This window comes from Zerene cesonia, chromosome 12, assembly GCF_012273895.1.
Source record: "Zerene cesonia ecotype Mississippi chromosome 12, Zerene_cesonia_1.1, whole genome shotgun sequence".
NCBI classification, from domain to species: domain Eukaryota; kingdom Metazoa; phylum Arthropoda; class Insecta; order Lepidoptera; family Pieridae; genus Zerene; species Zerene cesonia.
The window spans coordinates 1,729,329-1,755,498 of record NC_052113.1 but is presented as its reverse complement, the minus strand read 5'-3'; the positions used below and the strand labels follow the sequence as shown (position 1 = coordinate 1,755,498).

General features: G+C 33.2%; 2 protein-coding genes and 1 non-coding gene across 5 annotated transcripts in view; all 3 read left to right on the top strand.

Moving 5' to 3' along the window:
* LOC119830890 (calmodulin-binding transcription activator 2) overlaps positions 1-26,170 on the top strand; it is a 165,092-nt gene that overhangs the window by 37,146 nt on the left and 101,776 nt on the right. For all 3 annotated transcript variants that reach the window (XM_038354076.1, XM_038354075.1, XM_038354077.1), the window contains exons 2-3: positions 8,333-8,493; positions 23,463-23,554. The gene's annotated coding sequence lies outside the window, so the exon portion shown is untranslated. The remainder of the gene's footprint in view (positions 1-8,332; positions 8,494-23,462; positions 23,555-26,170) is intronic.
* Positions 15,510-17,454, top strand: LOC119830893 (UDP-xylose and UDP-N-acetylglucosamine transporter). Its single transcript, XM_038354080.1, has 2 exons — positions 15,510-15,683; positions 16,033-17,454. The coding sequence occupies exon 2, from the start codon at positions 16,040-16,042 to the stop codon at positions 17,048-17,050; it is 1,011 nt and encodes a 336-aa protein (XP_038210008.1). The 5' UTR covers positions 15,510-15,683; positions 16,033-16,039; the 3' UTR covers positions 17,051-17,454.
* Positions 15,930-16,001, top strand: Trnae-cuc. Its single transcript has one exon. It is a non-coding gene; the product is annotated as a tRNA-Glu (tRNA).

Below are 26,170 nucleotides of genomic sequence, written 5' to 3'. Positions count from 1 at the left end.
ACAGATTCGAAATTCAAATGTAATATTTTTTTATAATTAAGTGTAACAGTATTTATGGCCAGACTAAGTATATTGACACTTTTTATTTGCTTACTCTTTTATTCAATATATGTAGTGTACATTTTAATTTATTTCGTTTTTCTTTTATTTAGACATAAAATGTTATGTAAAATTGTTTTAAGGAAGAAGCCACCGACAACCGAAACACAGTTTCCAACTAGTTCGGTAGTCAGTGGGTCTTATAAGAAATGTACTTATTTTATGTCAATAAATATATTTCTGTATTTTTTTACATTCATGGTAGTACTAAATGTTACCCACGGCTTCATTCGCGAGACTAAAGGCAATTATTAAGAAGCCTAGATATCATATCCAGACACAAAAATCTTAACACAAATTCGCTCCTTTGCGACGTGAAAGAAAGACAAACAAAGACACTTTCACATCTATAGAACTAGTCAGGATAATAAGTTTATCTAATGAATTGCTGTTTATCACGCGTGCCATTTATAAAAACATCACTGAAAACAATGAGATAAACAGAAATAAAACAAACGAACGTAATTCAGGTTTGCAATCGTCTAAAACAAAGCTACGAAGAGTGTATACAGAATCGTCCGTATACATACGACACACACGACGCCGCCACGCAAGCGACCGCATTTCAGGAATTTCGGAGACCGGAAAAGTCAGTTCAGAATTTTAGGGGCATCCAAGCTTTCTGAAGGGGAATTCGAGAGTGGTTTGTTTTATTACTTTTATATCAGTCAGCAAAGGACGCAATTGTTATAGTGAATGTTTTCGCTTTGTCTCTATGAGCTGGATATTGGTTTGAAAACTTGTTAGATGCCTTCGAAGAATTTCTAATAATGTAAAACTTTGTACGCGGAGCACTCGTGTTGCGATTGAGTTTTGTTGTGTTTCGTACGGACGAATTGACTTTCACTCGTTTTTGTGTATTTGTTATTGTGTATTTAATGTATATAATTGTTATTGTGTATTTAATGTATATACTCCTATAAAATTATTAATAGTCATTTAACTCTGTATGAGAGGAGAAGCGTACGGCTTCAATGTTTTTTCTTTTCCAGGGATTAATTTCAGACTTTATTTCAGTATTCATTCATAATATTTCGTACATTGAATGTTTTTGAGATTGTTTTTAGATATTTTGCTTTATTTGTGTTTCGTTTTAAAACTTTATTCAATTTTCAGCGTTTTCAATAAACGGCATCAAAGCCGAACATCAATGAACAGACGGTAACGAGAACAAATCGATTATACGTACAGACGGATCCTAGACAAATATCTGTATATTAAACCCTCTCTAAAACTGCCTGGGGCTATGTTAGCAAAAATTTAACCGTTCCACCGAAATTTAATTTCACGACCAATTTGTTCTGTTTTGTACTAGAATGTAGTTATTGTTTTATAGAGCTATATTTAATAGAATTTAATAATTTATCAGTAAAGATAAAACACTTTCATTTTCTAGGGATAATTAGTTTGGTTTGGAAATAGGACAAGAACTATTTCCCTTTGTTTAATCGATTTAATTAATGCCGATTTCTAAAGTACAAATTTTCTATCAATAAGGTTATTTCTTCAAAGTAGTTACTTGTTAAAAATTGTGTGTTTCTTAAAGAGCAGTGTCGCGTAATCATTTGAGAAATATGAAATATTATAGAATTATAGAATTCTACGACAATATTTAAATACTTCAGTTCTAATTTACAAATGACAATCACAATAATCTTCAGGCTGATGTTACAAGGCGTTGCTTTTGAAATACAATTTGTTCCTTAATTCTACAAGCCTATTCTCGATTATTCTCAATGTCGAGTCTTTGAGCCTTCTTTGAGGGATACATTTGTATTTTTAACAGCCCTATTACTTCCACTTTCTAATTAAAATATTCCTTTGGCGCCAATTGTAATTGGAACAGTTCAATTTCTTGGGAAAATAGAATACTTAAATCTTATGTAATGCCAGTTTCAAAAGTGTCGCTATTAAATACGTTGTATTTTAAAAAATATTTTTACTCTTCTTAAAAGAATAAAATGACAGCACAATGGAATAAAAGCAATGAAATAATTTTAGATGTTTTGGCGCGAACTTGGCTTTTTATAGTCAGAACGTTTAAAATATCAATAATGGTTGTTAAAATTTCACATGCCATTTTCATATAACATTTATATAAAATGCAAAAAGCCGTTTTTATATTCCAATTGGCAATTATATCTATAGCAAAAAAGGTTCCACAGCCAGTGTGAAAAATTACAACTCTTCCAATTGTACTCAATTCAGGCTTACCTTTTCGAACGTAATCCATTTAATTATCTGTAACCCTCGATTGCTGACGTCAATGGCAACAAAAGATGAAACGAATGAAAGATGTTGCCATTACGCAAATTGATTACGTAGCTAGTGTTGCCACACATGAATAATAAGGTTATATTGTGGTATTAGCTGTTTTATTATTATTTTATTTAAGCATACTAGCAGCTAAAAAGCTGATGCGTACATTATAGGTTGATGAAGTTTATAACTTTGTTTTTTAATTCTGTCCAAATTGTTTAGAAAGAGCTTTGTCTACATTGTAGGCGTATTTTAAACAATAACATCGTTTATGTTAAAAAAGTACATAAATTTATTTGCGTTTGTAGTTTTTTTTAATATTATCTATATTAATGGTAAGATTGGGTTTTGCTTAGAAATAGAGGTTGAAGAATATATTTTTTAAGGACACACTTCTACACAAGTTAAATACCGATGTAAAGTGTAATATAATTAATATGTTTACATTAATAATACGTAATGAAGTAATTTATTGTGTCAATATTATAAGCAATTTTAAGTTCAGAATAATTTAAAAAGAAACGGACCAACATTTGTACTAAGGCAATTTCATAGATATTTTTTGAGCAGACTTTCTTTATTCTATACTAGGTGCGCCTCGCGGTTTCACCCGCGTATGTCCGTATCCCCTATGAATATCGGGATAAAAAGTTGCCTATATGTTATTACAGTTGTCCAGCTGTCTACGTACAAAATTTCATTGCAATGGGTTCAGAAGTTTTTGCGTGAAAGAGCAACAAACACACACACACATCCTTACAAACTTTCGCATTTATGATATTATAGTAACTCTAGAGAATAACTATACAATAGAACCACTATACAATCATCAAAATATGATAACGAGTAAATCGGTCAACCAGGCACCAGCTAAAACAAATATTACAATCCATTTTCCACGGTTCCAGCGTTAAAGCCCGCACTCTCCAACTTTTTGCATGTGTAAAAACGGTTGACGTATAAAATAACGCATTTCCAATTAAACAGACGTAACAAAAACAATTTCCCGCGGTCGGCATTACGGTGTATCTCAATTAAAGCGCCCTTCGCGCGGAAACCGTGCCAAATGCACTTTCTGGGTACGTTCGTTGAGTTTCGGGACTGTTGCTTTGAAGTAATTTTTTCTCGTTAATTGTAAGGAAGCCAGGCTTAGAATTCCCTCATTGTGGGGTAAATAATGAGAAGAGTGATAATTAAATTGAGTACGGATTTGCGGTACTGCGAAACGTTTTTGTTTGCTTTGTTGATGGAGATCCGAACGCTCTCTTGAAACATCTTCCAATACAAGTTTTTCTTAAAGGTAATAAGTCATATAATCCTACTTATATTATAAATGCGAAAGTTTGTAAGAATGTGTGTGTGTGTTTGTTTCTCTTTCACGCATAAACTTCTGAACCGATTGCAAAGAAATTTGGTACGTAGACAGCTGGAATAACATATAGGCAACTTTTTATCCTGATATTCCTACGGGATACGGACTTACGCGGGTGAAACCGCGGGGCGCAGCTAGTTTTGTAATAATTGTAATGAATGTAGACTCATTTCGATTACAATTAGTGTACATTCGTCTTTGTTGTGAAATCTCGTAGCATTTTGAAACGATTTGAGGGAAATGCATTAAACGTTTGATAGACAAATCAATTTTTATTAAAGAGACTCGGGTTGGAATTGATGAATCGTTTTTAATTTTAAGGTATCCAAAGACCTTTATAATTATAACAGTTTTTCTGATATTGTCGGCGGAGACAAATCAAATAAATCGCAGCACGTCAAAACTTGACAACTTTATATACATTGGCACATTGACACGCTTGCCAAAAGCTAAAATGTTTTCCACATCGCATGCACAATCTATTATACGGCCTTTTTATATAATTCCGTGTTACATAACATTTGTGCACCAACTTCATTCCCAATAAAACCATTACCGAAACAATATTTCCGCCGAAACATAACCTCAAATTGTACCAACCGAAAGTCAATGACATTTCTCACGAAAATGGCCAATTTCCAGTCAGCTTCTGGCACTAAACTAACAATTCTCAATATCCAGTCATACAGGCCTTTCAAATGGCCTAACTAATACGGGGATCGCACGTACGCCGAAACACGTACAGACAACAAAACATTGTTATCTAATATGCATTTTATTGTCGTGCGGTAGGCGCGGAGTTCCCGCGTACGGTCGGCAAAATAGTTTACGGGTGGAACGTTGCTTTAATTTTTAGTCTCTTGAAGTATGGCGTGAATTTAAAAGGTGATGTAGGAATGTAAATTTATAGTTTATTTAAAAACAATGATTTTAAGGATATTTTGTGGTTAGTATGAATATGTTATATGTATATGTTTATAATATTATATATATTTTAAATAAACCATCCTTGTTAATATCATAAATGCAAAAGTAAAAGTCGTAGCTAGTTTAATATGATATTTATGTATCTGTGCCCGTACGAAACAAAGTATTGTTGTTCCCACCTCCAGCATCTTAGAGAGTACCTAATTAGTTTCACAAATTTGAATATAATTTGCATTATGTTTTACTCATTATTCTCATTTCACTTCATTAATTTTTAGCCTTTTCACAACAATAATTTTATTTCTTTCATACCACGAAACATTCTATTTCCGAAAGCCATAGGCAAATACAGTCACGTAAAATTCGATGATCCTTCTATGAATTTGAATTAAATTAGTAATTCCATTTTCAAAATGGTGATGCCAACATTAGGGGTATCGAATGAGCCGAGCGAGTTTGATGACAGTCGTAGCGTGCACATGCCGCCTTATTTGTTCGGACAAGTTCCACGACACATTGTGTACGTGGCTTAACTTTAGCTGGCTGGCTTTAACTATGACAGTTCTTAATAGAACAATTAGGAATTCCATTTTCAAAATTGAACAATAACATTGAATGTATTAAAGCAATGACAATTGCTATTTTTAAAGGAAGTGTGGCATTTTATCACATTAATCGTGAGTTATTTTGAATTAATTAATTTTTTTTATTAAGTCTATTTTCATACTATACACTTTTTCAACACAATCCTGTTGACAAGTTCCTTAGAAAATAAAGAACTCCTGTATTTATCACACTCTCTTGCCATCGTATTTTTCTTTATACCATGTCATATTCAGTCATAAGACGTATTTTTGCTTCCCGATAAACAATATGAAACGAACTTGATCCAAATAGATTTAAGGCCGAAGCCATTTATATCTCTTTCACGGGCATAAAAAATCCAAACATTCTGATTTTCATATTCGATAAAGCGTTTAAATCTTTTAACGTGGGGAAAATCGGGTCAATCCAAAACCAAGCCGTTCATGGGCTTTCAATCTGTGTTTCTGACTGAGTAACCTCAAAAGGGCTGTTTTAATACGCCATGCTAAACGTAGCGATAACATATATGCGTTTTGAAGTGCTGGGCTGAAAGGCATGCAAGGCTTACGGTGACCGGTCGTGAATTGGTTTAAAATATGGGTAATTCCTTAACGATTTTCAGCGTTTTGGAATAAATTGTATAGCGTTAATGAAGTTTTCAGGTGGCTTTTTGGAAGTTACATTCACTCTGTAGGGTGGTTGATGATGAAGGGACGGGTTGGGATAATGTATTTATTGATCGATAATATTCATGCTTCTTATTGACATTTTTATCACATGTAGCGAATACTACGCAATTTGTTAATCATTATTAAACATACAAACAACTAGCTTTCAGCCCGTGGCTTCGCCGTCATTCGATTTAAAGACACATTTGCCGTTCCCATGCGATTTCTCCAATAAAAACTATCCTATTCTTCGATCTTCAACTATCTTTGTAGCTGCCATATTTTCATCAAAATCGGTTAAGTAGTTGAGCGTGAATAAGAGACATAGAATGACAGACAGTTAATTCCGAATTTGTAATTTTTAATAGAAATCAGTACGATAGTTAAAATACCATTTTTTCACACTTATCTTTCGTTTCTTTGTATTCGTTTAAGTTTTAATTTTCAACGTTTAGTACTTTATGTCAGGACCTAAAACATTCTTAAAATTATCAATAGCTCCCGAAAATCAACATTAATGAAACAATTAACGTAATGAGATATTGATTATGCACCCTTATTTAAATATTCTCACGTAAGGTCCCTTGTCCATTGGGGAATGAGCGTGAGTATTTCAGATTTATGTTTGGCAAGCTATTATTTTTAATAGATTTAACTTAAACGGTAAATAATTGGAAGAATATATGTATATTTTTTTTAATTATAGTTAATAATTTTTAAACGGATAATTATTAATAGCTTGGGAATTAATTAATTTTATCAATGTTTTTTTTTACTCATAAACACTCACATAAAATTTCAGTTTATATCAAATACAATACAATACAATGGCTTATAATCCTACTAATATTATGAATGCGAAAGTTTGTAAGGATGTGTGTGTGTTTGTTGCTCTTTCACGCAAAAACTACTGAACCGGTTGCAAATGAAATTTGGCACGTAGATAGCTGGACAACTGGAATAACATATAGGCAACTTTTTATCCCGATATTCATACGGGATACGGACTTACGCGGGTGAAACCGCGGGGCGCAGCTAGTAAGTCATATTTCCACTTTAAAATCGTTCTAATTCCATTGCAATACGATACTCAGTTAAGAATAGGATATACCTTTCTTGTTTCATTCTTCTCTTGTTTTAAATGAAATAGAAACGAATTAGTCAGACAGTCTCCCCGTGACCACGCTCGCTGTAGTGTTCGAAACGTCGGGTTAATAATATAATGAATAAATTACGTTTACAATCCGTTAGAGAATCTTTAATTTCTAAACGTTTAATGAGAAAATAAAACGAATTAGTTTCAAAACATATAATTGATACATTATAATATTACAAAAGTTCGCCCCCACTTTACCCTTGGTACCAACAGAAATAATTAACCCAAATAGCATTCAAGGGTCACACACACACACACACACACATCCAACGGTGAAAGAATTTTTGAAATTAGTCCAGTAAGTCATGTGATTAGCGCATTCAAACATACAGGATTATAGATAACTTCAGATTGTATACTATGAAGTGTTGATTTGTTGAAAGTATCTATAATATTCAATAGTAGAAGAAACAATATATTTCATTTATATTGGGATAACCTAGTGATAGCACTATCTTCTAATTCTGACTACGAAATATAAATATATACTACATTGTAATAATAAACAATGCTGTATTGAAGATAATTAATTAAACAGTTACTTGGTTGTATGATTCCGATGCATTCAAGGAGTGTTCCTTGAATGCATCGGAATCATACATATCTGAGATAAATATAAATGTTAGCCTGAGGACTATTACATTTTTACCCATACACGTGGATGAACTGAAGGTTCACACGATTACCCATAACTAATAAATATATATGTCGGATATAAATCTGTTTCAATAATCTGTTGGATGAATAAGTCTGTTAAGATACAGATGTCGCTTTTCATAATTTGTCAAAACTAGTTCTTTTTCTTTAGTGGCAATTTCCGACCCCGTCAATACTAGTTTACCTATCGAATCCTATAAAATGTCGGATCACTTTTTTTTTTTATTTGTTTCAAAAATTTTTACATGATATAGATACATATATTGCATTGAACCCCACATTAGGATCCCCTTTGTTATGAGGCTCAATCTCTTTCTAGAAACGTGGTCTACTTTGAAAACGTCTCTACTTAGAAACGTGGATTCAATCATGTATATTAATCTACTCTTTCGTGAATTCGTACGTATTGTACTTTGGTGTTTAAACGTTGATTATTTAATGTTCGACCAAACTACCCTCGCTTTTTTAATAGTCTGTGACTGGCTGTGATTCGTTATCCACTGACTACGTGTATAAGGCAGTTGTGTAGCATTACAGAACATTCTTATTAAGATGAAACTAATATGCAACAGAAACACTTTTGATTTGTAACATATACGTTCTTTCCAGATACCAACATCATCGACATTGTCTACCCAATCTACCAACATGATGTATCTCGCTTAAACTGACGAGGCAAGCCAGCACGGTGGCGGGCTATACCCGGCACGCAGTCTACGCGGGCGGCGCTACGTACCACGCGCGCTCGCCCGCCGTACCTCTTAACGCAAGTGAGTGAACTCAACGTCGTACTCAAACTCAATTTTTAAGAGTGGCTCATGCGTTTTTTTATGTAATAGCGAGCACGGTTGAAAGGCAATGTAATAGCATAAAGCATACAGCATACTAATTGATGTTGACTGAACTGGTTCTACACCTAGATTTGATCAAAATCGATTCCATTTGGACGGTGATGCGAAACAAATTACTTTTATGTATATATTTCATTTGAAAACTAGCAGTGGATTATTTGTTGTTCTGTTTAGAACTTGCGAAAATAAATTAATTTCATTTACGGATATCATGTTAAAATATGATAAAAATCGAATTAAATGTTTTTGACTACAAGAAATAAAACAGCTATATTTATACTTCGAAATATGGACATAGACAAACCTAGATATTAGACATGTTAACAAAGGTAAGTAATGTTATTCAACATCTTAAAAATGTTTCATTCTACCAGCATTAGTGACATTTTAATACTAAAAATAGAAACAGTTATTTAATGTTACTAAACGCTAATATTTTCTCTACGGTATAATGTGTTTGTTAAAGCATAATTAACTTGCCCGTAATTACCAAATAACTTGTTATAACAATAATCATAATAGACAATTGACCGTTCGAGGCTTTGTACTAATGTATTGGCTAATTTTGTGTACCGTCAGCAAACGAAGTGTGCAATAATTTTGTTTCAATATCTTTAGTTTCACGATTTGAATTTTAATTAATTTTTTTGTCATAGTAAAATTCTTAGCAGTTAAAATTAAAGGTTTTTGTATAGATCTACCTGCTACCAGGCTTTCTAATGAACGTTAATGGACCATCTCAAAGTTTTACTGTTTTATCAAAAACATCATACACATTTCATGTAACGAAACTACTGACATGTAGATTCTTCTCCGAGTTTGATACATTAGTTGTATTGATGCTCAAGTTCTATCAAATAGACAAAAGTATCTATTATTCCGACTGCGATTGCAACAAATGTTTGCGGACCGTACACAGATTGTATCGTGGACTAATCTGTCAGTTCACACGTCACTTCTATGAAAGTGAATGACCCATATACCGTTTGATTTGAAATGCCATAAATAGAATATTAATGTTACATCCACCGCCGCCATGTTGATTTATTGTTTTGCGCGATGAAAGGCGATGTTTGCTGAATCAATTTCTGCGGTTTTGTCTGTGAAAGATTATTGATTGTTTCATCTCATGGTTACTGGGCATTTTCATTAGGTTACGTTGATTTGATATTCGTTACGTATCGTTTTTAATTTGAATTATGTAATTATTCGCATATGGAAAGTATCCGAAAATGACATTAAGGAATTGATTATAAGTACATGAAAGATTCAGACTTAATAATATATTGTTATTTAGTTTTTGTCACTTCGTAATTCATGTTTCCCTACGACCTATAAATCATTCAAACAACTTCTACAAAATTAAATTGAAGGCTATATACTTCTATAAAGAGCAAAACCATGTTTGCTTCGACTACGAGTGATTTTTGAGACATGCACTACTCGTTAGAGGGACTACACTTATCTTGGAAAAATGTACTGGTATTTTATTTTATATCAGAACCACATGAGCTGATAATGAAGGAAACAGAAGACTGGTACGACCGCTAAGTAACAAAACAAACGGTATGACAAACGTACATAGTACAATTGATTACATATATTAATACTTTAGTGACAATAGTCGTAATATTGTATTAAAAATTAGCGTAAATCTTCGTATGCATGTCTTAGTGTCTTAGTGTCTTAGTGTCCTAAAGTGTATTAAATATGCGTAAATCGTTTCCGTTGTTTTTACAGAAATATGTTTATGTATAAAATATTGAATGTATAATATAATTACGGCATTTAACTAATGTAATATATCTTATCGTACAAGTTTAATCTACATATGAGTATAAATGTATAGAAAGAATTCACAAACTATAGCAAAAAGCATTCATTTCTCCATTTATCTGTTAGCGGTAGCATAGATCAAACATTTAAGGCCGAATTCAAAGTTAAATGCCTCTCCGATACAATCACCATTAATCTAGCAAGACCTTTGGAGACGTAAGTGTGCAATATCACATTCCCAACACTATTGTACACTTGAACGGACGTTAAATTGTGCCGTATCCGAAATTCTCCGAATTATCGTTCATGGCAGACTTGATATTTATTGCTGTGTTGGTACGTAATTACAGATGGAGATAGCTTTCATTTGTTTTACTAATTGCATTATAATTGGATGTGGTACTTGTTTTTTTGTATGGGAATTCATAATTGCGTTCAAGCCAGCTTTGTCCTTTCGAAGCTATATGACTCCGAGCAATGTACTTATTTATACATTATCAATAATGTCAGCCTTTCGCTTATTTAAATATTAAAATAATTCAGAATTAAAGCATGTTGCTTTCCGTGACTGTTTTGAAAAAAATTACGAAATTCCGGAGGCCCGTTTCCTTTTCCTCACCCGTCCCAGTCCATTCCTTTTTTCCAGTCGACAATCCTTTCCTTTTCCCTTACCCTATAAAAGCGGACAGCGCATTCGCAGAGGCACTACCTTTGCGAATGTTCATGGGCGGTGGTGATCGCTTACCATCAGGCGAACCACCAGCTCAGTTGCCCGCTATGACATAAAAAAAAAAATTTTCAGTGTTATTTAGAATTTTAAGACTGCATTTAGAATTCTACTTTCCAGTCACACGAAAATATTCGCTGTAACCCTTAAACCAAAGCCGCAACACTGTTTTTAATCAAGTGTTATTAAATTATCTTGTAAAAACTGATTTTAATCAAGTGTATTAGTTTACGAACCGGTTTTGCATATATTTGCATATTCCGGAGTTTTCCCAACTTAATATTAAGTTATACAAGAGCATGTTTAGGTAACGAATTTCCAATACTGACATAGTTCTGATCAATTTGCAAGGTGCTATGTCGTTTATATTATCTACGGTAAATTGTATACTGGTTAGTGAAGTTCTATTTCATTGATCTTCTAGCAGCTTTCTATTCCCTGACTAGTTTTTCTTAACTATTTGTTCCCAGGACACATTCCTATACTGCTCGCTTAATAGGTTTTTCCATGTAGGTTATTTTTTAAGATAATTAGAAGAAAACGCGTTTTTTAATATAAAAATTATGATGTTTTGTAAATAATCATACAGTCTTTTTGTTAGGAATATGCTTTGTTTATTCTTACAAATGAAATAAACATCTCAATTCCTAAGCCCTTGTTCCGAATACTTAAGATAAATTGCATTGAACCTTAACGTATTTTCAAAAGAGTTCAAAATTGATCGATGTCGTATTCCCTGGAACAGAATCGAAAATATTCAAATATTAGATGTCTTTTGCGAGGCACGTTTCTCTCTTTTATTGTTTCAAGGGAAATTGAACCCTAATACTATGACGTTAAGTGTAAATTGAATCGCTTCTGAGTACACATTTTGACTTATTGTAGAAATGATAGATTGTGAGCCAATACTTTAGGTATTTCATCGAAAAAATACAAAATACAAATTTTGGGACAATTGATGTAAAATAGGATTTGAAGTGAGCAGACACTATTACTCACGCGAAGTTTCACTTTGATATTAGCCACGAAGTTCAGCTATCTAGGGTTGCCATTGAATTTTGTACGCTACCAAATGTTACCCTTTTTAATGGGAAAAAAGGTATGTTGTAAATTTCAGGTGACAATGTTTCCTGGGGTCCATTAATTTTTACAGCTTGTTGTTTTAAGTATATGTTATTCATACAATTTCGATGTTATGTTGTTAATCTAATTTAAAATTAAATTTCGATTTAAAAACATTTAAAACCGATTTTCAAAAATAAAGTTACATGTTCATACTATTACTTTACCCGATTCACTCAGATTTCGAATAAACACACATCATTTATTTTAATATACTTAGTAACTTTCACAGTCAAGTACACTTGCGCTATAAATAAATATAAAGGTGTCGTTTCCTGTATTTAAATTCACTTGCAATATTTCCCACTATAGGGTTAACACGTCCAAAAGGTCGTTAGTCCCGTGCACCGGGCCGGAATAATTGAATTACACACGGCTATACTGCCGATGTGACAGTTATGTTACGGTGCATGCGAATCTCTACCTTATGGTTTTATTCAAAAACAAGCTTATGATTAACTTATCTCTTGTTAGTAGGATCACCTGACTGTGAAAAGAGAATCAAGTCTAGAGGGAAACAATTATTACATTGTTGTACAGTTTTGTTTTAGTTTCATTATGATTTTGTTGATGTTTTTATCAAAACATGTATGCTATATACGCTATTAGTTATTTTTGAATCATAAATTTACCTTTTAAGTGTCTTTTCTTTCACTTAATAAATTCATCTAACTTCATATTTTGAATAAAAACGTCTTTTGAAAATTCTGTTGCTTCTGCAATTTCAAATATTTGCGACGAAATGCTATCGTCGTAATATATATAAATAAAATACAAAAATGATGTGATTGGCGTTGCTGACCGTACTAAAACTGATAAGCATTAACTACCAACAGTACTGATTTAACCGAACATTATTTCCTAATAATTTTGCTCCAACATTGCATACTCAACAGAGCATTAGGTGTTTGAAACTAGATTGAGATGAAACTAACTTGAAAGTTCTAGAAGCGTGGGTAATTAATTATATTTGCTAAGTAATTCAGCGCGGCATCTAAATTTCAACTAATTAACGGTGTATTTCAGTGTCTTCACAATACGGGTGAACTTTCAACTATTTCGTGTTATTATGTACAGGGAATTTGATTCCCAGTATTAAATTTTTTAAATTTAGAATTTAAATATTGACAGATATACTCTATTTGTGGAGGTATAGGTTTGATCATCTGTCAATGTCAAAATACTTTATTTATTTCTTTCTTTAATTGCCATTCAAAATTACCTACTTTATAAGTTAGAATAAAAACGAATAAGTTGCTGTGGCTGTCCTCATAATGCTGTTTATTGAAGGTAGTCCGATTTAGGATGGTAACGATACTGATCTACGATTATAAGACTCTTCAATGTCGTTCAGGATATAAACATTAACTTAGACAGTAGTAAATAGTCTCATCCTCTGTTCAATATTTGACATTAGAAATATCCGTCCAACGGTGGGATCGAGAATTGCCAATAAAGAAAAAAATGAAGAAGAAACAGCTTAGATAATTACAATTTTGATTGTCTTATATCTCTGATAATTAAATGTGAGGCTAACAACCTATACTATATAATAAGTATATTATATTTTATCTATCTTCCTAACATTTATAAAGTGCGTGACCAAAGGAGCATAAAATAAGATATCAAAGCATTAAAATTAACATTTTATGACACGAACGTACTACGGTCATTGCATTAACACCCTTGCACTGTCTTCGTTGATGTATGTTACCAGTTGGAATACATACATAATTTTATGCAACATTAGACTCATATCTTTTTGACATGTAACATAGAAATACTGATGACCTTTGCATTGTTGCGAGTAGATACGCTCAAGTTGTTGTAATTTAAATCTTTTTGGCTGTATTGTAAAGTTCAAAATATAATCTTAGTGTGTTTTTGGTTTTTATCAAACAACAATAGGATGATTTAGATGACATTGGGTATGGAACATACAGCTGGATGTATAAGCAATTGATTTATTTAGATTTAAACGTGGCGGAAATGTTATACTTACATATAGCAAACCTATAATAAATTAAATCTAAGTCTAACTAGAAAAAAATGATTGTCCTGAAATAAAAGCCTTGATCCAACTTTTTAGACGAAATTTTCATCCGATCAGTGGAAATGGCAGTTAAAAAGAGTTTTACTTTGTAGAAGATATAATGGTTGTCTGAAAGTTATCGTTTAATTTTAGATAGGTTAGAGGTGATTGATGTATGGACCATGTGTGAGTTATTGATGCGTTAGGCCTACGTACCTATAACTAAATAATAGGTAGGTATACCTAGATACTACGTTTTTCTACTTCGTTTTTTCCATTGGCGTTCGTTGTTTTGTCTAGAGCAGATAATATATAGTATCGTTTCTGAAAATTTAACATAAGGAAAAGAAAAAAGGTGGATAAAAAAATGGTATTTTATATAATAGACATCTACTAATTGTTCAATAGTGTATTGAAAAATACACTATTCAAAAAAAGGCCGGAAACTCTAAAAACAAATTGTGCATGAGCATCCCACTAACTTTAGCTATAATGGGCCCATTTCTGTAAGCCAGGCCAGCCAACTTATTGTTATGATAATAAAACCCTAATAAATCCGCGTTTATCGGTTGTACCGCCTCTTAATATCAGATACGTTCTCCATTTAATGATTTATCGCTTATTTTACCCTATATATGAGGAGAATCTGTTTAAGTAAGGTAACTCAGCGTTAATAAAATATTTAAAATGTTTGTTTGTAGCACTAACACTCATTAGATGTTCCAAAGAAGAAATGCTTTCACACGTAGCTTTCACAATACAATGGACATGAATTTAAAAAATTATGATCCTCAATTCTTTCTTGAAAGTAAGTTAAGATTCCGGAACGGTGCCATACCTGGTGTTAATGAAGTTAAAAAAAAAATATGTAGATAGTTAGTTAATCCTCTATTGAACTAGATTTATATCCAATGTTGTCCAGAAAGGAATTCTATATTTTGAGAAACCTACGTACCTACATACTTATGGTTTTTTAAAATAAATTTTTATCAGATTAGCTTTTTGACTACCATTTTTAAAGGTATTAAGTCAAAATGAAGTATATAAAATATATTTAAAAAATACATTGATTATTAAAATAATTTAGATGTCACACTTTCGAGTTGTTATCACATTATAATTAGCGCCATCTATCCTACTTTTATCTGTGAATATAAAGACTGTTTTATCTACGAGGTTTTTCTGCGCATGCGTATAGCGTTCGAGGCCACGGTCACAAACACAAATCTGAATTTGTCGATTACGTAGCCCGCGGGCCGCGTGGAGCGTACACACACATACACAACATCAGTCGTCAGCATAGATTATACATATATAGTTGTCAGTAGTGCTATACTACTCTTTGGTTGTCAGTGTCCGTCGTTGTCAAACGTGTGCCGCTTGTCAGAATGTTTGTAGTTTCGTGATTTTAGTGTTTATTTACGGTTATCGCATTAAAAAAGGGTTAAAAATGTAAGTATATTTATATAATTTTGTATTTATTACCTTGACTTTCTCATCTATTAGTTTATGTCAGGAACAATAACTGAAAATAACCTTTACATGTATCTTGTGTGTCGTAATCAACTAATGATTAGATACTTATTAGTAATTGACTTTTGTATTATGATAAACGTTTCTTAGATATTAAATAATTATATTTTTGATGTTAGAGAAAAATTACGATTATTATTGCTTAATTCAGACACCTCGCAGACGTCCGATATGGTCTAGTGGCTAGGATACCTGGCTCTCACCCAGGAGGCTCGGGTTCGATTCCCGGTATCGGAATACTTTTTTATTTTTTTTTTCTTTTTTTCAGATTCATAATGAACGCAAAAGCGGCGCTGGCAATTTGCATGGTGTTTGTTGGGTGTTGTTCCAATGTTGTGTTTTTAGAATTAGTTGTGAAAGAGGACCCAGGCGCGGGAAATTTAGCGACATTTTTGCAATTCTTACTCATTGCAACTGTTGGTTTTTGTACTGTTGGCAAATTTGGAACGGCTAAACGCAACATACCCTTTAATCAGTACTTGCTACTTGTGGGATTCTTCTGGACCAGCAGTGTAGCGAACAATTATGCATTTGACTTCAATATATCTATGCCGTTGCATATGATATTCAGGGCTGGTTCGCTGATGGCAAACATGGCTATGGGTGTGTGGATATTGAAGAAGCGCTATCCAGCATTAAAGTACCTAGCAGTATTCATGATTTCAGCTGGTATAGCCATCTGTACCATACAATCAAGTGGAGAAGTCAAAGCTCCAAGGGAAACCCATGAAGATGCTGCCGAGGAAGAGAAACTCAAGTTCATTGACTGGCTCTGGTGGTGTTTGGGCATTGCCATTCTAACCTTTGCCCTTTTCCTCTCAGCTCGTATGGGAATTTTCCAAGAGTCGTTATATTCCAAGTATGGAAAGCACCCGTGGGAGGCTTTGTATTATACTCATTTATTACCATTAGTGTTTTGGTTACCGACAGCGCCTAATATTACCAACCATGTATCTATAGCATTAAGCACACCTGTAGTAGAATTTCTAGGTATCACATTCCCGAGACAAGTCTTATGGCTGATTTTGTATGTATTAACGCAAGGACTATGTATCAGTTCTGTATATGTTTTGACAACTGAATGTGCCTCGTTAGTTGTAACTCTCACGGTCACATTGAGGAAGTTTGTATCACTCATATTTTCTATTTTGTACTTCAAAAATCCCTTCACTTTAGGACATTGGATCGGTACATTATTAGTGTTTATAGGCACTTTGATATTCACTGAGATTTTACAGAAAATGGTTGCATTTGTTGTGCCTAAAGACAAAAAGAAAGTACAGTAATTTTATTGTGTTATTTACACATTGTGATAGTTTTGCCATATTCAGAGGCATTTAGATGTTCCTTATGCAATTACATGTTTTTTTTTATTGTATCCCATTGCAATTTTTTTTTATAAATGATCTTTATCACGTTACGGAAGTTTTAAAACAGCTTAGTCATTCTGCTGAGATAATTTTTATGAGATACTGGTTAGTATGTGTAATAGATAAAATATTGCATTGTCATAATTATAGTGTATCTGTGCAGATACACAGCTTAGAAATAATAAATGATATGTTGCTATTTTATCATAAACAAATTATTTATTTATTGTTTTACTTTTAAATTTTACATGGTACAAAGATATTGTGTTAACAGTTAACAGAATTTTTTATTAATTATTTTTTTTATTATATTGACTCAATATCAGCTATTTAATTTATATAAAATAAAATAATGAATAATTATTGTGTAATTTATGTATAAAAATTGATAAAAAGATATTGTGTTTGTTTTTTTAATATTTTTTTTTATTTAAGTATTCAAGAACAAGTAATTATAATAAATTATAATCTTAACATTCAATACACATTACGTTAGACATTACGTCTAGAATAAAATTATAATAAAAATTCAAGTTTAAATCATGTTCGTTTATAGTGTTATTATATATGCAACATAGGGAATTGGAATTTGGAGTTTTAAAATATTTTTTTTATGTTTGAATAGGGTTGCCATTTTTTGTAAATAAAGGTCAATAACGTTGCTTATTTTTGCTAAGTGCTAGGTCCGGTCAAGGTTGTGAATTGTTAATCATACTATCACACTAATATTAAAAATGTGAAAGTTTGTTTGTTTGGATGTTTGTCCGTCAATCACACTGAAACTACTGAACGAATTTTGAAACTTGAAGGGTATGAGCTGACTTGGGTGATAGGATACTATTTATCCCGATTTAATGCTCCCTTGGGATAAAACAGGAAACTTGATATTCGGGAGGAGCCGGGATGAGCGTCTAGTAAAACATAAAAATGTCATTTATACATTTATTTCAATTTGACGAACCGTGTCAAATTATATTCACAGGTGAAAAATTAATTTTTTCCTTTTAAATATCTGTATGTGTGTTCACCCGCCTGTCTGTACCTCATTAACCGTAATAAATGTTAGAGTTTTTGAAGATGATGTTGCCGTTAAAACAATAAATAAAAATTTGAGGTTAAGCACCGATTGGTGTGGTCATTAATTGGATGGGTAACAACTTTATTCTTAGTTGCACTTCAGTTTATTTGTACGGACAGATTATTTAATGTTCCTGGTCGTACTTGCACTTCACCGTATTTGTATAAATTTCTTTACTTCATTTTCTTCTCTCTTTCTTTATCTTTTCTTTACTGTTTAAATTTCTATTGTTGGAAAAAATTGGCAACCCTATACTTAGAATACAGACAATTTTTCAGTGAGATTTTTTATACTTTAAACAATATTATATTTGAATAATTGCATTAGTTTTAATTACACCTTAACACGAATTAAATGAATAAATGACTTTATAATCAGATGATTATGTACCTAGCATAATATTGTGGTTTATTTATATTTTAAATTCGATGTGTATAAACTATATTTATATTTTATCGTTTTGGTTATGTCTAAAATCGCTTTTAAAGCTTTACGCGGGCACTAAATTAAAAAAATAAGAACAACGTAATGAATAGCAATAACTAAATATGACGAATAAAAAATGGAAAATATATGTTTCTTTTATTTGGTATTATAATGTTTAGCTAAACAAATCCCATAAAACTAGTACATACAAACGTTCCACAGGACAAAAACAAACGCAAAACTGATACATACATCGGTCAAGCAGTTTAATGAGTTAGAAACACTGTGACGCGAGAATTTCTGCTCATACTCGTGTATAATATACCATGGGTATATTGTCTTTGAGAAGACCTGTGCCTTAGTAGAAAAAATAATGAATATTTGCTATACGTTTGTGTTGTTTATCAACCGACATCATTCAAGAAAGGATTCTCAATCCGACTGTGTTTTCTTTTTGGGTACCTACATCAGAACTTTCGGCTGTGTGAAGCGTTTTGGTGGATTCTAATTTGAAAGCTGGCTCCTGTGAAGATGGTGTGCGTGATCCTACTTCGATTTGGGCTGGTTCTGGTGAAAAGCGGTTGAGTTTTATGTTCAAAACGATTATGGATTTTCCATTGAATCGAGACCAGCCAGATGTATAATATACTTTATAATAAAATTTTGAAATATAAGTAGGTATGATGATTATATTATGCATAACATGTATTGATTCAGTTGTAGATATTATTTATTTTTTGAGTTGTAGGTGCAGCATCAAATCCGTCAAATACAATTAAATAAGAAATCTAAATCTGACAATTTACTTAGAGTTACAATATACATATATAAAAGGCTATATATAAAAGGATTTCTCGTACCTTACTCTTTAACATTTAAGGATTTCTTTTTATAATTTTTAAATCTGAGTGTGACCTAAAACAGGAAAGTTATATTTTGCCACAACAGTGTAAAAGTCACGGCCATAGGGATTCAACTCAGCGTTCTTAGTTCAGAGGAAATAACTCTTCCTTAAATAATAAACCCGAGACTTACAGTCGGCGACCAGCATGGGAGCCAAAAAGGGCGGACAGTTCAATATTATTGTAAAATCTGCGTTTTAAACGAAAGTACGTAGATAACGATGTAGAAAATAAGGCTTTAGAAAGTTACCATGCTTATAAGTTATATAAGTATGACAGGTACGTAGATACATTTGTAGTAATCTTGCTTTGTTAACTAAAAATTATCGCGGATATTAACTTTATTTTGACGGCCACTTCGCTCTTGTATTCTCGAATCCATATGAAGACATCAAAATCGTTCCAGCCTTTAAGTAGTAATTCACAGATAAGCACACGGTCAGAACAAATAGGTATATATCATATAAAGATACTAACATATATATATCAATATAAAGATACTAACAAGGACCATTTTCATTTTGCTACTTCTCATAATTTTCTAGTAGGTATAGTTTACCTATGTTAAATTATACAGAAGTAATAAAACATCAACAAATTTTTTGGCTACGAAGGGAATTGCGTGAGTTAAATCTTAACCATTTGTTTTTAGTGGAGATGATTTTTAGTATGTATATTCATGCGTACCCACGGCCCTCGGGGAAAAGGCCGTGAGTTATGTCGGACTACTGTAAGCAGTGGACCTACCGACTAAACTCAAGTATGTTCCAACTAATCGCGTTGTTAGCCGAAACTTAGATGAAATGATCGATGACCAAGGAACGGCCGCTTACCATTAGGCCCTCTATCAGATGGTCATCCTTACTACACGCGCGATCGCACCCTCATTCTTCTGAGTAACATCTTAACCATAAGTAAACCTATAGTATCGTATACACTAAAATATACAACCTAGTAAACTGTTTGTGAATGTCTTATATTATCCCAATAGCTGTATCGTAGCAGGACAGTAGCTGAAGCGAGATATACCTCATAAATAACAAAACGATGAAATTAATAGTAGGTACCCCAGTCGTATTTTCCTCTTCAAATTAGGTTGTATAAATACGTAACATATTCTATCGTTCCTTAAATTTGTAATTTGGGTCGGAAACAACGTTACAGTCGATATAAAACGTAGCCAGATGTGAAATAATAAAAAAGAATTTTTTCCACACCCTCCAAATCGACTCGTGTTAAGGCCAGTAGAACAAAGGACGGCTCGAGATGGCCGTAGGGCTGACACATTTTGTATTTAATGTTTCATTATTTATTAACCTCGTACGGTGGAGGCGAACGTACTCACGTGAATCGTTCATAATCTACATGAATATTTGTAGGACCATATGCTGTTGATTTCTTTTAGTATCAATTTTCATGTTAGGTATCTCTTCTTTTAGTATCTCAAATTCTTTAGATAAAACTGTACAATACATACACTTATTGTAAAAAAACTAACGTAGGCAAATGAAGTTGTTTAATTTCCAAATTGGAATTGTTACGTCGTATGTTTCGCTGATTGATTTCCGCCAAACGCTTGACGAAACTGGGTTTGAAAAATGGACTGTGAAAAGAAAATAAACAGCGACAACCCTGCACATAGGGGTGGCTACAAAGAAGTAGTTTCGCTTGTTCGTTAGGAGTAGTGGGTCATTAGTTATGTACAGACGTCGAGTTACGAATAATATATCTTTTGTGTCTCTGATTTTGAACGTTCGCGTACCTATCTTTTTAGATAATTTTCGTAGCTGAGCTGAAATTTTGTTTCTCTTTTTAATTGTAATCTTTTTACACTTTCTTGTTACTTATATTTAATTCAATTACTGATTAATTTGTAACTAGCTTAGAAAGTTCAGGAAGGTACTATTAACTTGATGAATGGAGAATGAAACTGTTTATTAATCAATATCTCCATAGATTTAGTTTTTCGAATGAATAAATGTTTTTTTCAAATGTGGGAGCCGTTCAAGCTTTAGCAATTATTGGACCAGTTCACACCCGGATAAACTGCTACACCCCCACAGAAGAGTGGTGCGAAATAATAACATGCTACTGGGTTTCGTTCGGTGGGTGGGGGAGCTAGAGAGGTGGGGGAGTCCCGTATACTTTTCCTTACACTTCTCAGTCCTTTTCTTTTTCCTCTCCTCAAATTTAAAGCCAGCAACCATTTACAAAGACGTAAAGTCTACAAAAAACACGCCTCTGAAATGTTCATGGGCGGTCGCAGCGCTTACCATCAGGCGACCCATCAGCTCCAATGCCGATAAAAAAAGAGAATAAACAAACTCGTCAAATTGCAAAAGATTCCATGTACCTAGGCTATAAAAGTGATTTTTGTTAATATTGTGTAATAAAATAGTCTATAGCATTGGGGATTTGGTTGAATATATTTGCTAATATGTTTTAACGACTATTTGAGTGCAGAAAATACATCAAATAACATTGTAGTAAAAGATAAAAAGAAAGAATGCGACTACCTAAATAATATCTATCTGATTTTGTAATTATCTCTGGCTAGTATAGTATTATATTATCTGTGCCTCTGATAAAAAAATCTAACTAGTAAGACAAAAGTAGGTAAGTATGTTACTGATATAATATGCAGTATAGAAATATTATTTTAAATAATTATTGCGAAACGCCTTATCTGGTAATGAGTTAAAGTAAGAAAAATTTATTTCTTTACATAACGTTACATATGTATTATTAACACCTATATTGTACATTTTTTTTGTACGGAAAGGTTTTAGTTGTTTTGCCTTTTGTTAAAAATTGCCTGGCATGACAAAACTGCAATTTTCGCCTGGAAAGTAAAAATTCTTAGCGGCATACAAGCATCTTAATAGTACCTTAATTTATAACTACAATCTTGACACCGGGGAAACAATAACGGAAGTCGAAAACGAGGTGAAAACCTTCCAGGTTTTTGGCAACATTCGTCAAGAATGTCTGCGCTGCAAGCGGCGTAGCCTTAAATACGACACATTATTCCTACACTCTATCGCGCTAAAATAAACCTTACATCTTTAAGCATACGAGAGTCTCAACTGCGGGCTTAAATTTGCAATAATCTATGGACCAACTTGTTGAAATTCCGTCGCCGTCCGGTATACGGAGTTGCCAATTTAATGTTCTAAACGGGAGGCAATGTGAGCTCTTATACTGTTGAAATTAAGAGGGTTTTTCCTCGTTTTTCAGTTAAGGAGCTCGAGAAATAAATTGGTCGTTTGTGTAGTAGGAAGAAATTTCGCCAGCTAAGCTTTTGCTCGAGTGCCCACTAATTTTGTCCAATCGTGGTTACCAGATAACGTGTGAGACACATTTTTAGCTTCTTGTAATTCTTTCTGGAGCTTTTTATTTTTTCAAGCGAATAGACTCGGGATATTTACAGCGCGGTTTTGCTTTGTCGCTGTTTCAGCGTTATTTATGGACCTTTGGCCATGTACGGTTACTTTAGGAAATAAAATGAAATGCGCTTCGGGATGCCGAAAAGAATGAATTTCATGTGCATTATGTTTGTCTTTCTTCTATTTAGGTAATTACTTTAATTCCATACTGCAGCTAGATTCTACATTTGTAGCAGCTATGCTCTCCCTGTGTATTACAGTATGGGAATTTCTGAAACAAAAGACAATTATATGTTGGGTCAATACTGGAATCATTTATTTCAAACACAGGTCAAAGAAAATTCCGAGATATGTTGTACAGGTTTTGATATATACAAAATTAATTAGGTATACAATTTTCAAATTTAACATATTATACGATTTTTGTGTGCTATTGTACCCTGTTATAAACCCATTGTGCCTACCAGTACACATGAGTCACACCTTACACAAAGTCTTGTTTAATTCAATTTATTTAATTCTATTATTGTTTCCAGATGGAGAACCTATTAAATTGCCGGAGAATCTAGAAAGCCTGCCCAGGGCGGAGCATTTCGCCGCCCAGCGCCATCGCTGGAACACCAATGAGGTTCGTTGTTATTCTGATCATGATCACAGAGAGTGGGGTTGTTTTAGCGGCGGTGTGAAAGTACTTTTAATCTAGTGAAAACATTAACAAATTGAATGAAGGAAGGTATTGGTATTAAACCTAATTGTAATATAATGTAATTGTTTTACTATGAAGATACCTTAACTATATAATAAGATGAATATTTATGAGGTTATATTTTATTATTTATTCAGATGAATCTCAATAGACTCCTGGTATTAAATTATCAATCAATCAGATGAAAAAATACATACCGGAATAGGCAGGTTAATTTATAAAATTCATGATATCTTACGAAAAATAATATCTGTTACGAAAAATATATGTTCCAAATGTAAATTAAAATAATTAAACCAGTATAGGATTGTATTACCAATGACTTAGTTTGAATTAGTTTGCTTTTTTTGGCGCAAAAAGAAAGCACGTTCTATGCTAAAATAATATTTTTAGTGTCTGGTTTATCCCTCATCCTAATTGAACACAAATTTCTGAACTAGCAACCCTAAATACATACCAATAAAGCAAACTTGAATAACTCGTAATAACGCGTCGGGGATTAAATCGTAAGGGTTTAACTATTCAAAGTTTAAACAATAGATGGGTCGTAAGTTTATGGGACGCGTGGTGATTAAAAGTTAATTAAGGAAGTAATAATTGTGCAGGGGTCCTTTAGACCCCTCACGAGCTAGTCGTTTCGCGTATGCTGGATAACTTTTGCAGTGTAATAAATGATGAAGCTGGTGATTTTATTGAGCGAATGGGAACCTAAATGAGGTGCCTTATAAGTGTTATTTAGCAATTCTAGTTTAAACCCGTGACTGTGTCTTCCTTGTTGGAATCATGAAGCTTTTTGTGGTTACGAGTAATTTACAAAAATAGTACTGCTCATTATAAGTTTATATTATACACTTAATGTGCTAAGTTTAACTTTTAAGGATATAAACTATAAAGGGGTAGAACTAACACCAAAGTCATAATGAATTAGAATTTTATATAAATCGTACATATTTTTGTAATTCTTCTTTATCTATAATACGCATTGATTAATTTCGTTGAAAGCAATCATGTCAAATAAAAAAATCAACTTCTCTGCCGCTGAATTAATCAACCGCTGGCGATATCATAAAAATGCGTATTAAACGTCCCACACTAAATCTTAAGTATTGCAATTGACATCTTCACTCGTAAATCACACCCGTTTCACTAGCAAGTGTCATCTGAATTATTAATGACGACTCTCTAAGAGCCTATGGGAATAAGTCTCGTTTAAGAGTTACGTGCTAAAATCTCAAATTCAGCGCCTACATGTCTGCCAAACTTCAAGACCTTTTGTATTTCTTAGATGTAGTTTGAACATTCCTGCTAGTTAGGTAGCTCGTAATAGGTCACGGTATAGTAAGATGTGTTGTTACTCACGAAATTAGTAAAGATTAATTCTATTTATCATCATCATCATCAGCCCATATATGTTCCCACTGCTGGGACACAGGCCTCCTATGAGGGTTCAGGCCTTAATCCACCACGCTGGCCAAGTGCGGGTTTGCAGATATCACTTTTTTCACACGTCGAACTTTTTTGATTCTTGGACATGCCGGTTTCCTCGCGATGTTTTCCTTCACCGTTTTAAGCAGTGGTGATGTTAAGTACATGCGCAGATAAATTGAAAAATCAATTTATTTCCTGAACGCTCGGCCGGTCTCAAACCCCAACTTATCGATTTTGAAGTCCGAGGTTCTCACCACTGAGCCACCACTACTTCTATTGGGTACATCAAATATGATCCAATGGGATAGTAAGAATACCAGTTTTCTACTTCTGGAACAATTTTTATTATTACGGTGTCTTTATAACATCCACGTGTAACAAATTTAGTTTCTGGATTAGAAGAACTTTGTTTATGAATTTGTGTATCTATGAATGAAGTCTCTCACGATAACCGTAACCTCTTTGTTCAAGCCGTACGAAGATATTGCCAATCCTCAATCGAAGCATTAAGATCTATTAAACGCCCATATTATACAGAATCCCATTAACCCTCGTCTAGATGACCCCAGCGCTCTAATGCTCCAAATCCTACGTATTGTCGTTGCAGTATAATTACGTTAATGCATGTACACTGCTTAGTTGGGGTTCAGTTAATCAACGGTTAAGTATGGAACATGGAGATATGAGGGGACACTCGTTTTGCATAATACATGAAATAGCTAATTTATACTCAGGTATGCGTTGATAGTCTAGTTTGAATGGAATTTTGGCATTTTAAGTTGGCCTAAAATATTCCGCCGGATTAAGGGGTAATGTATGCCGTGGATTTGGGGACGTCGGCTTTTTTGACTGTCAAATGGAGTTTAAACCGAATTGCTGGCATTCTCTCATGCGATGAAAGGTTACCTTGAAATTGGCCGTTTAATTAAGGTCACTTGATCATGTTTGGGGACAATTTAAACAGCTTCAGCAAACTGCTTCTTCTTCTACTTCTCTTAGTCGGACAATCTTTAGCACGACTGGTTTTTAATTGTGATTAGAATTGATGGTCAAAGAGTGCTTTTAAGCAGACTACTTGATTTAACAAATGTGTGAGTTGAGGTTATCCTC

What these genes read in the sequence shown, in the direction of transcription:
- LOC119830893 (XM_038354080.1), top strand. Translation starts at nt 16,040, where the DNA reads ATGAACGCAAAAGCGGCGCTGGCAATTTGCATGGTGTTTGTTGGGTGT.